This window comes from Cyclopterus lumpus, chromosome 20, assembly GCF_009769545.1.
Source record: "Cyclopterus lumpus isolate fCycLum1 chromosome 20, fCycLum1.pri, whole genome shotgun sequence".
Taxonomy (NCBI): Eukaryota; Metazoa; Chordata; class Actinopteri; order Perciformes; family Cyclopteridae; genus Cyclopterus; species Cyclopterus lumpus.
The window spans coordinates 11,650,364-11,662,712 of record NC_046985.1 but is presented as its reverse complement, the minus strand read 5'-3'; the positions used below and the strand labels follow the sequence as shown (position 1 = coordinate 11,662,712).

The 12,349-nt window shown below is 42.2% G+C and overlaps 1 protein-coding gene across 9 annotated transcripts in view; it reads left to right on the top strand.

The window, feature by feature from the left end:
- The window catches only part of relch (RAB11 binding and LisH domain, coiled-coil and HEAT repeat containing), a 31,624-nt gene that overhangs the window by 15,518 nt on the left and 3,757 nt on the right, over positions 1-12,349 (top strand). For 3 of the 9 annotated variants that reach the window (XM_034559708.1, XM_034559711.1, XM_034559707.1), the window contains 16 exons: positions 1,078-1,190; positions 1,335-1,425; positions 2,090-2,161; positions 2,275-2,415; positions 2,590-2,754; positions 3,181-3,328; positions 3,453-3,609; positions 3,742-3,865; positions 4,427-4,475; positions 4,956-5,035; positions 5,572-5,678; positions 6,638-6,737; positions 9,167-9,249; positions 10,681-10,744; positions 10,857-10,995; positions 11,123-11,239. In XM_034559708.1, the coding sequence (XP_034415599.1) occupies positions 1,078-1,190; positions 1,335-1,425; positions 2,090-2,161; positions 2,275-2,415; positions 2,590-2,754; positions 3,181-3,328; positions 3,453-3,609; positions 3,742-3,865; positions 4,427-4,475; positions 4,956-5,035; positions 5,572-5,678; positions 6,638-6,737; positions 9,167-9,249; positions 10,681-10,744; positions 10,857-10,995; positions 11,123-11,239 (1,750 nt within the window). Of the gene's footprint in view, positions 1-1,077; positions 1,191-1,334; positions 1,426-2,089; positions 2,162-2,274; positions 2,416-2,589; positions 2,755-3,180; positions 3,329-3,452; positions 3,610-3,741; positions 3,866-4,426; positions 4,476-4,955; positions 5,036-5,571; positions 5,679-6,637; positions 6,738-8,292; positions 8,376-9,166; positions 10,745-10,856; positions 10,996-11,122; positions 11,240-12,349 lie in introns of those variants that run through there. The other 6 variants (XM_034559706.1, XM_034559709.1, XR_004611701.1 and 3 more) reach the window with 5 other exon arrangements.

The following is a 12,349-nucleotide window of genomic DNA, read 5'->3' as shown; positions in this document are numbered from 1 at the left end:
TAAGTCCTCAAAAATGTCTCTTGTGAAGATGTATGGTATTTCTAGAGGCCAGAGTGTTATTGTACGTAACAGTTACATTTCTTACTTTGCTGGTTTTTGACGCTTGAACGGATTTCACCCATATTGAACTTGTCATGGAACCACTTAAAATGACCCACTGATACTTTAATGTCATATTTTTACTTTTTACAAGATAGCCACCATTGCACGGACTTTCGAGGGCTGGTCCACTATTTAGTGAGGGACTCCTCAAAGCCTGTCTTTACCCGAGCGTCTCTGTCAGGTCCATATGCCGGTCCAGCCTTGGGGCTTTACTCGTTCTTATAGCACGTGGCAGGAAACTATGATATCTTCTTAGGGTAAAAAAAAGAAACACCATATTTTTAACTCTGTATGCACTCTCTAATTTGGGTGTGTGTGGTTGGAATTTAGGGCTGATCACAATCTGGCCATGGAGGCCCAGAATGAAGGGCAGTTGAGCGCTCTCCCCTCTGGCAAGAAGGTCCATAAACTCTATCTGAACTCTGGCATATAACTGTGTTCTAGCAGGGGGAACTCATGCAATATGTAGAGACCTTTTTATTGCCATTAAGGATGGCTTTGGTCCAAGATTATTATTATTGTGTGTCTGTCTAAATGCAGCTCTGTCTGGGTGTGTGCATGCACTATTTACATTTCTAGAGTTAATGGCTCTCATTTTATATACGTGACTCCAAAGCCAAATGAGTCCCGGTATAACACCAACAAGGTATTGAAGGTGAGCATGTTGACGGACCCCTGTTGGTTTCAAAGGTGTGCCCCCCCCCCCCCCCCCCCCCCCCCCCCCCCCCTCCCTCCCCCCTCCTGTGTTTCTCCCTGTGACTTTCCCATATTCTCTGCTCTTTTTAATAGACACCTTCTCCCCCTTTCCTACTCCCCGTCCTCCATGAACTTCCAGGCCTGCTTGACTGCTACCGACAATCCTTTCACTTTGTGTTTCAACTGCTCCCCCCACCCCCCCACCCACCCACCCATCATAGAGTAATCTCAACTGATGCCACTTCTCTCTCTGTGTCTTTCTCATCGCTTCTCCTTCAGGAGTTGATCCCGCTCATCTTATGTACCGCCTGCCTTCACCCAGAGCCTAAAGAGAGGGACAAGCTCCTCCATATCCTCTTCAACCTAATCAAGCGACCAGATGATGAGCAGAGGTATGTACGTTTGTGTGTGTAGACGGAGCAGTATGCTTTTTAGTTTATTATGATGGATGATCAACCTCTTCCCAGTATACTATTGTTAAGCTCCACGATCGTGAGACACTACATGACTGTATCCTGTTGCTGTGTTCCCTAAAGACAAATGATCTTGACTGGGTGTGTTGCGTTTGCGAGGCACGTGGGTCCCACGCGTGTCGAGGCTGAACTACTTCCTCAGTGCTGGGAGCAGGTACAATACACACACTGCAGGTGGTCTATATTATTGAGTATGCTGTCACTGGTTTTCTGTAATGGTGTTGCAAGAATTGCTTCACCTGCTCCAAAATGAATGAGTTGACGTTCTCTGTTTCTTAAGCCTCTTGTGACACTTTAAATGGCACTTTTATGAGGGATTTTTCTCTCTATTTTCTCTCTATTTTAGAGACTAAATCATTGATGTTCACCATGTCTAATTTTGTTCCACTTTGCCTCGTACATGTAGATTTAATCGAAAGGAAAATACTTGCTCAAAGCTTTAAGGCAGAAATATTCTCAGTTGTGTCTTGTATTTAGTGAGATTACTATTCGATGTTGTTGTAATTGCATATTCTGACTCCCTATCGCTACCTCCATGGTGGCCCTGACTTATATATGATAGCTGTCTTGTTTTCATTGCCACCTGTGTCACCTCATGCAACACATTTATGGGAACAACAGCTGCCAGAAGTTTGGAGGCTGAGAATTTGCCCAGAGAGACCAATAGCAGTTTCCACAGGGTCAGCATGTTGATGATACTCAAGTTGTTTCCATTCCACGGTGGCTGCCCTCCAGTCTACTTCTCTCCTCTTTTCAACTTCTCTTCATGTATTTCTTTTAAAACATTTCCCTCTAAATCTTCCTCTCTTTTTCTGCAGATTAACCACAAATATCCAGAGAGGAGATTGTTGGTGGCAGAGTCCTGTGGAGCCTTGGCACCATACCTGCCTGTAAGAAACACAGCAATTATTAATTTTACATTTATATTCATACATATATATATATATGTGTGTGTTTACAATATGACTGAATTATCTCCCGGTCTTGCTCTCTGTCTCTGCAGAAGGAGATCCGTAGCTCCTTGGTGTTGTCCATGTTGCAGCAGATGCTCGCTGAGGATAAGGCTGACATGGTCAGAGAGGCTGTGGTCAAGAGTCTCAGTATCATCATGGGTTACATAGATGATCCTGACAAGTACTCCCAGGTAGGTGTGTTATAATAGGAACACGTGTTCTACTATCTTTTCCTCATAAAACAGTTGTTTTAACATTAATGTAAAGGTAAAATAGTACAATAACAAGTCTGAGGGGTTAATTTATCTGTTTCTGTTCATGTTTGTGGGTAAATCCTTATGCACATCAACGTGTGTGTCCTCCAGGGTTTTGAGCTGATGCTGCTGTCCCTTGGGGACCCATCAGAGCGGGTGGTCAGTGCAGTCCACCAGGTCTTCATTCCTGCCTTTGCTGCCTGGACCACAGAGCTGGGCACCCTGCAAACTGCGCTCATCCCTTCTCTCTTGGCGCGTATAGAGAAACTACTTATGGTAAGTTCCTGTGTGCGTGGGACTTCATAGATGGGTTTAAAACTTGAGTCTCTCAACCCATTGTGAGTGTGTTGAGTCGAAGACATACAAATGATGCACACAATAAGGTTGGTTGAAGACATGTAATGTGCAGTAAACTAGAGGAAAAGAAAATGTTTCAGAGTATAGCAACATTCTGTAAATATGTACAAGAAACTATCCAATACTATGGATATGTGCATTTTTAATATGTGTACTGTAGTAGTCTACCCTATAGAGAACTCTAAATGGACACACCGTATGAATAGCCCCTTGTCCTCCATGATTCTTCTCTTTTCTTTACAGAAACAAAATCTACAAAAAAGTGGTGTTGATGGTACAACACATATATCTGTGCAGACAATACATTTCACTTCAGCCCTCTTGCTTTCTCTTGTCTTTCCGTAGCAAGGAGAACATGTTCTGGATGAATACAAGCTTCACGTGTTCCTGTCGGCCCTGCAGTCTCTCATCCCTCCTCTGTTTGCTGTGGTGCTGCAGAATGCACCCTTCACCAGCAGAGCCAAACTCACCGGAGACATATCTGCAATAGAGGGTAGGACAGCGACACACACACACACACACACACACACACACACACTGAGCAAATGTAGATGTAGAAGTAGTAATTCTTGAAGCAGTTAATTTCCTTTCTGTTTCTGTGCCTTTTGGTCTTTTAGTGACCCGGTTCCCAAGGCCAGCTTCTCCCCTCCAGGATGTGGCAACCATCATCGGCAGCAGAGAGATGCTGAGCGCCCTGCTGCTACTCTACGACTACCAGCTAGAGCATGAAGGAACCACTGGCTGGGACAGCCTGCTCTGGGTGGTCAACCAACTGTGAGAAATGCACACACACACACACACACACACGTAAAGTCATATATGTACACAAACAGCTTTGTACATGGTATCACCAAAGCATACGCAAACGGTCACGCACACTGATTTCCATTTGTCTGCTGTCTCCAGCCTTCCGCAGCTCATAGAGATCGTTGGTCGCATCAATGTGACGTCATCGTCCTGCGTACATGAGTTCTCTCGCTTCTTCTGGAGGCTCTGTCGCACCTTCGGCAAGATCTTTACCAACACTAAGGTAAAACCATGTGACTCGTCAAAATGAAACGTTCTCCTGACGGCACAAAAGACCGCGACCACAACAAAGTTTGAGTAGTCTCTCTAAGTTCAGCTTATCTCAACTCTGCCTTCTCTACTTAAAAATTCCAAAAAAGGTCACAAATTTCGAATTCCTCAATCCATTGACTATATATTTATTCTCAGTCATTTCCCGTGTCTACATTCTAAGTTTGAAATGTATGCACTAGTAATAAAGCTAGTGTCCTAGCATTCACACAAGGTATCTAAAATATGTTTTTACTACACAGTAACGTGGGTCAGTCATCTGGAGAATAATGAATGTGCAAATGAGCATCTGATTTAAAACACAGCTGTAGTGACCTTTATTTAGGAGCGGATAGGGAACATGGTATTTATCAGGGGTTCACTATGAGTCACTGAGTCCAGTAGTTGTAACTGTTGGGCCTTTCTCTGAACTCCATGTGAGGTAAGGAGAACTGTACAACTGTGAAATGGTACTGAAAAGTAAATGTCAATTATATTTATGAAACCAGTGATGGCATTTTGTTTCCTCATGCAGGTTAAACCACAGTTCCAAGAGATCCTCCGACTATCTGAAGAGAATGTTGGTGAGTGCAGATTAAACCTACACAAAGAAGCGTTGTAAGATTTTCTCAGCTCTCTCAAGAGAATGTTGGTAGGTGGAGTTCAGGCGGAGACACTGTTGATGTAAACAAGCTATTTGGAGTCCGTTATGGGTGTTCCCGGACATGTTTCTGTAGTTATAAGAGGAGCTTGGTCTCAGTTGGCTGCCAAGTAATTTAGCTTTGGTATTGTGGCCATTTATGAAATGTGTTTTTTATGCTGTAGGACACATTGTTACATACACAGTCATGTTGCCAAATGGCGAGCACGATGTAATAGACTGTACATTACCTATATTTTTAATTTCCCCTGATTTTAATTGGGCAAAAACAGATGATGAATAGCTGTAGTAGAGTTTAAGTAAATGAGTGTGTCAAACTTCATCCACAATTGTGTACACAGGGAAATGTCCATCTCTGGATAATTGTTCCTACTTCATTCCAGTTTGTTTTTCCTCATGTCAGATACTTCAGACGGGAACGATATTCTCACCAAAGCCACAGTCCCCATCTATGCCACTGGAGTGCTGACTTGTTATAACCAGGTAAGCAAATAGCAGACCACAGCCGAATAGCCGCTGACTTGAAGTCCATTCATTTTAGGAGTCATACAGTACCTTGTGGTGTTGCAATATCAGTCATATGCAATCACGTCAATAATTTTTTTCTAATAGTCAGTTGACATGTCGAGTATTTCTTTCCCTATTCTTTTGTGTATGTTATTTTATATAATGTGAACAACGTTACATTTTGGGTAATTATTCTTTGTAACAAGGGGAAATCCACACATCAAGCCGCCATACATTTTTGTTTTCATTTTATGTTCACAAAATTATGCAGCACTTGCAAATCACTGTGGACAACACGTTCTCTATTTTTATTTACCTTTCAACACTTTAATAAAACATGTTCAGAATAGCCCATTTCAACTTATGTTGAAAGTGTCAAAAGATCTTTGCTGTGCCAAAATGCTCTTACTGATCTGTAGAACGTTGCACACATGTTCATATTAAAATGTAGATGTTAATATTTGTGTTGCTTCCATCATGTAACTGATTAACATTCTATCATTCCTGTAAAGGACGAGGATCGCAAGTTGTTGGTGGGTTTCCTGGAGGATGTTATGACAACCCTATCTCTGTCCCATGCACCTCTCGACAGTCTGAAGGCCTCCTTTGTAGAGCTAGGGTGAGATATGCATATACACACACACACACACACACACACACACACACACACACACACACACACACACACACACACACACACACACACACACACACACACACACACACACACACTCACACACACACTTACAAATACATCCCTACATTACCAAAAGTGGACTATCATTCTATCCAAGTGTGGACCACTGTTTCTGCTCATCGAGAAAAAAAACGTATATGAAAAATAACACTTATTTTAAGGTCCCCTTTTATAATATAACATTACAACAGAAATATGTGTATGACATCATTGCAAAAAAAACAATGCTGACCATCATACAAGCTGGTTAATTGTAGTGGCTGATATGTTAATAACTATGTCAGAGAAAAAAAATGTATTTAATGAAAACTATCACAGATTATTTCAAGCAATACTGGTTAAAATTGTAACATGCTAGAGTACTGTAACTGCTCTTTAGTTGTTCTGAATTAATGCAATATAATGGAGTAAGAAACATGATTTATTTCCAAACATTTTCACATTGGCCAAGATAATGAAAATGTCATCACAGCAGCAGATTCACAAGGTCGCATTTTTATTTACTTTTTCTTTATTTTCATGAAACAAAAAGCTCTTGCATCGACACACACTTTCTTCTGTAGTCTAATTACATTACATTTCATTTAGCTGACGCTTTTATCCAAAGCGACTTACGATCACACACCGTAGACACAGCTACAGGGAGCAATTCGGGGCTAAGTGTATTGCTCAAGGACACATCTAGGACACTAGGGCTAGCAGGGGATCGATCCTCTGATTGAAAGACGGACCTGCTAACCACTGACCCACAGCCCCCTAATTGATTTGCAGTGCAGTTGTTCAGTGTGTGTAAAAAAACAACAACTAGCCCACAGTCTGATAGTTGTTGTTTGACAGCTGCCACGATATTACCCAGCATTTTACTCATGCTCTCTTTTCAGTGCCAACCCGGTGTACCATGAATTGCTGCTCACTGTTCTGTGGTATGGGGTCGTCCACACCTCTGCTCTGGTCCGGTGTACTGCAGCACGGATGTTTGAGGTAGAAAAGACACACGCACACATAATGTCAGATGTCTGGATTATTTATCAGATATTGTTAACATTAATTCTACTACATTTATTCTTTTACTTTTTCTTCTAATTGTTAACAAGACATACATGCATATAACTACTACAAAGCTTATACTAGTAGATTAAAACATGGCTTCACAATTATGGATAGAATGGTCATTCACATTCATTTGTTGACTATATGTTATTATCCTGTTAAGCTTATATTTTTCTATTATGATAACCAATACATTTTAGATTAAATCATACGTACTGTATTATTAAGCTAGTCATAAACACATTTTGCAGTCCTACATTATAGATACTATATGTATGCTTACCTATTTGCTGTACATGTGCTAGCTCTGCTTGCTCTTGCTGCTGTTTAACATGCATTTAATATTTAGCTACTCTGTCTTATGAGTGTGAATTATGACTTCTCTAAGTTAAAAGCGCCCTGGTTCCAACTGTATACCTCGACCCTCCTAGAGTTAACAGACCTGTCACTGTGCATTGGTCTCACAACAGACTACAAAAATATCTGCGACCTAAAAGTAAAGTCGAAAGAGTTCAAGGTCTGTTCCTTTTCAATGTTGTTGGAAAGAGTAATTTAATCAGAAATGTTTTCTCATGAATATTTTTGTACTTCAGTATTTCAGGTCTTATTGAAATATAATACTTCTACTACGTCTTAGGGAAGATGACTGTTTCCCTGTTTTTGACCTGCCCAGGTTCCCAAGGCAAAAGGCCTAAACAATCATAACAAATCACGTCTCCCAGTTCGTTGAGATCTGTGCACACTTTAGGTCAAATATTGGAATGAGGGTCTAGGTATAGCAGTAGATCAGGCCTGAGTTGATTCTAAACTTGGGGGAGGAGGAGTGGTAGGCTGTATTCATATCCCACCCCCGCCCTGCTGTTTTGTGATGTACTTGCCCTTTCCCAACACACCCTACTGTCACCATTCCATAGTGACTAGCTGTCCACCATTGCCGAAACTGTGGGTTGCTATTTGGACCTCTCCCACAGATCCCAGATCAGATTTGTTTACTTTCATCAGTTTTTATCAATTTGACCTGAATTAAATAATAATCTGACCTGGAGTCTGTGGAAAGAGCCCATAGCTTTATGCTCACCATACTGTAAAAGTATTTGTGCAGTTTAGTTATGTTGGCTTTGCCATTCCTTCTGCATACATGCGTGTGCATGTGTGAGTGAGTGTGTGCGTGTGTGTGTGTGTGTGTGTGTGTGTGTTTGTTTGCGTATGTTTGTGCGTGTGTGTGTGTGTGTGTGTGTGTGTGTGTGTGTGTGTGTGCTTGATATATGCAGTGCCGTTCCGTGCCTTGCAGCTATGGTTCTTGTCATAGTATATCACTTTCTTCCTATCTTTTTGTGTTTCTTTTACTTTTTCCCTCCCCTTTTCTTTTTTGCTTCTTTTTTTTTTCTTTTTTTTCCTCTCTATCTATTGGCGGTGTTGCTCGCTCTTGTCCCAATGCCCCGCCCACCTCTGTGACATCTCGGCTGGTACTGTCCAATCCGATCAGCTACTGGTGAAGGGGGTGAATGAGACGCTGGTAGCTCAGAGAGTGGTGCCGGCTCTCATCACATTGTCCTCCGACCCTGAAATGTAAGTGGAACAACAACAACAACAACAACAACAACAAACCGCGCCGCGTCTCTGCCCCCTTCTCTTTGCCGCCTGAGAACTATCGCACTGAAACAAGTCTGTACCTGCCAGGAGCAAATCCAGCACACAAACAATTTCTCGAGACGCCTCATTTGATAAATACTTTATTTCATTCGATATACATTTTACAATTTACAATTCCACTGGTGCCCATTTTTAATACTCCTTTTGAATGGCATCGTTTTTTTTGTTGTGTGGAGTTGTTCCTGTGTTGGTTCGGGCTCAGACCAACCGCTGTTTACACTAACCCTCTGCATGTGCGCATCATCAATCTGCAACTCGTACCCACACCAGCTCTCATCACGTCATCAGTCTGCGACACTAACCTGTCCAGATGTGATTGCACATTGTCTGCATGCGACAATTGCACAGTTCCAGCATGCTCATCTGTAACCCCCCCATCTTCCTCCCCACCGTACTCCGTTTAAGCAGGGCCCCTCCTCCCGACCAATCTGTCAGCTACTGGTTGGTTATCTTTGCCCCTACTTTTGCAGTTTTATCCTCTCTCTCTCTCTCGTTGTCTCTGTCTCTCTCTCTCTCTCTCTCTCTCTCTCTCTCTCTCTCTCTCTGTCTCTCTGTTTCTCTCCTCAATATCATCCCTTCTATCTTTACATCTTTCCTTTACCTCTCTCTCCTCCCACCCTCTATCTTTCCTCCCCTCCCTACTGTCTCTGTCTCCTCCCACCCTGCCTCTCCCCTCTCTCTCATCATGCTGTGTGGTGGGTTTGCAGTTGGTTCTCCGAGGCATGAGTGAAGCATTAGTAGATCGTCGTGCGGCTCCGGCCCTTATAACTCTGTGCAGTGGGCCTGAATTGTGAGTCAATCGACACAAGAAAACCTCTCTGTAAACGTTGTCATTTTGTGGGCTGCATCCTTACAGTGTAGCAGTGTCCTCCCTTTGTTTCGCTGAGCTTGAATGGGCCAAAAAAAATGAGCCCTTGTGGCGACAAAACCCTTCACTACATCTGAAGTACACCAGTGGCAGATTCTTTAACCACCACAAACATTCAGTGGAAAAGGATGTTGGAACCTGAAGTAAATTGTCTCTCTTCCTGTATCCCGTCTTCAATGATCCCCTGAGTTGGAGCCACAATGATTGGCTAAACATTTTAAGTTGGATGAGTACTTAAATCTCCCTAAGTTCAATCAAGTAGCACACATGTGTCCTTTTCATTGCTGTATAAGCATGCCTTGCCTTGACAGTTATTCAAAGATCAGCTTTGGGGCTGCCAGCGTGAGGCTCACATGTTTGTGATTAGACAAGATGATGAAATTAGTGGCGACACTGTTGGAATGCAGCCCTTCTCATCTCATCATTGTCTGTATTTAAATGCGTATGCTAATGCACACTTGACCCAACTTATAGATTCAACATATATTTATTCATTTTTGACATAATATCTTTCTCATATCTTCTGAGTCCAAGATGGCTCAAGTGTATCTCTTTACAGCTCCTGCTGACAGTGGTATGATTATCTAACTGCACCCTAACAGCACCCCATTAATCTTGCTTATCACAGTCCATTATAATCATTGAGTATGTTCAGATATTATTATTCCACAGTATTATGTTTTTTCATATTTTTTATGACTGTTGGGAATTAAATGATGCCCTAAAAAAACAAGTAGCTGCATATTTTCCTGATATATTTAATATAGTGTTCAATGTAGATAGGGGTCAAATATTATAATCAATGTTTAGCAAGTTTCATGTTACAGAGGAATTCAATACGAGGGAGGTTTTTAAACTCGTAGAAGGAAAATAACTGATCTTAATAGGTCAATAGTAGCAGATGGTCATTGTTAAAACTGCCCAGTCAAACACAAACGTACTAGATCAACAAAGCATTTAGCTGTTAAACTGGCAATCAACTGTGTGCAAACACCTCCGTCACTGTGGTTACTAGCGAGCTGCTAGTGGTCATTACTAAGTAATCACTATAGTTGGATGAACCTAGAACATATCTAAACCAAAATAGTCACACTTCTTTGTGGTTTTAGAATAAATGCCTTCTGGGCACTTGTAATAACAAATATGCAGAGAAATAATAATTCCAGTATATTTGACTCCATTAGTAGCATTATTTAGAAAGCTCTGAAAATAGCTACAAATGGCCTGACCTGAGGCCGTCTAAGTTGTGGTTAAAACCCAATGATCTGATGTTTCAATGGGAGAATACCTAAAGTAGTGATACCAGTGACTGTGAATGGTCAAACCATTGTCTTGCGCTCCTGCTGCATTTAGCTCAGTGAGGATATCAACTATACCGGCCTTTGGTACCATCATGGAGACCGTCACACAAAAAGAGGTAGGAAACTATCTTCACACTTTCTAATATGCTGACTATGAATTTAATTGAATAATTGTTTCGCAAACCATTATGAAACATGTTTAAACATAGTTCCTGTGCATGTGTGTAGCTGCTGGAGCGTGTTAAAATGCAGCTGGCATCCTTCCTGGAAGACCCGCAGTACCAAGATCAGCACTCTTTGCACATGGAGATCATCAGGACGTTTGGAAGAGTTGGACCCAACGCAGAGCCGCGCTTTAGAGATGAGTGTATGTGAAAGACCACAAATTCATACAATTTCCAATCGCGAACCAGTTCTAATTAGTTGGTTTTGCTTTGACGTTGCTGCTTCTTTTCATGTGCACTCACTTTATGTCTGTAAATGAATTCCTCTAGTCGTGTTGCCACATCTTCACAAGCTGGCGCTGGCTAACAACAGCCAGACGGCGGAGAGCAAGAGGATCGACGTTGCCACCCAGCTGTTTGAGGCCTACAGCGCCCTCTCCTGCTGCTGTATCCTTCCAGAGGTCATACTAGATGGGCCATACACTGGTCAGCTTGGATTTACTTTAATTTATTGTCCTGATTACAGCTATATACGCTAAACGCGTAACAGCCAGATGACTTGTGAATCTTAAGGGGAACAATGTGCAATTCAGTTCACGTCTTCCAAAAGGTCAGCTCACTGTATGTATTTCCTAAAGATTTACTCGAAGTCCGTGTGAAGGTTGGCTTGGGTTCAGGGTTCGCTATTGTAACAGTGAGTCAGTTGGAAGGTCGTTAGAATACCGGGCCAAACGCTAGCTGCACTGGTTAGATGTGCTCCTGGATGTGCCGGCTGAACTGTGTGGTAAGTATCAGTGTGGCCCCTGAGTGTGTGTGTGTGTGTGTGAGTGTGGTTCAGTGTGTGTGTTGGCTGAGTCTGCCTGTCATTTGGCAGAAGGAGAAAGGGAAATAAGCTGCCTCCATTTTGGGGCTGGAGTAATTATAGGGTTGGTTAAGCAAAGGAAAGGATGAGAGAGGGAGAACGCGCGTGAGATGAGGGAAGGGCTGAGCATCAACTCCAATCGTAAGTAACAGTTCCCAGGATAGGACTCGTTTACTCTACCTCTGCTCTGTCGCCTTTCTCTTCTTCTTGTTTCCTCTCTTACTAGTTCTCCTTTCACACTCCTTTTTTTCCATCTCTCTACTCCTTCTGTCAACCACACCCTAGGCACACACACACACACACACACACACACACACACACACACACACACACACACACACACACTGCAGCTGGTCTGAGGTTCATTCCTGTGGATCTTTGTCAGGCTGTTATTGTGCAGTGCAGTAGTGTCCAGGAGGTATAGGCCTAACCTCAGAGGCTTTACCTCCCACTGCACTTCTTTCTCATGTAATCAGTGTGACAGCTCTGACATTGTACATTCCCATCTCTAAAAATATAGATTTGTTCACTCTGTGTCCCATAAAGTTAAACTGGCAGTGACAGGTGGCATAACACATACAGTCCTGGACAAAGTAGTAGTGTACTTAAATCTAGGTTTGTGTCAACATAATGTGGTATAGCAATACATATATTTGTACAATCAAAGGAAAACATTTTTTAAATAGTGCTTTTAT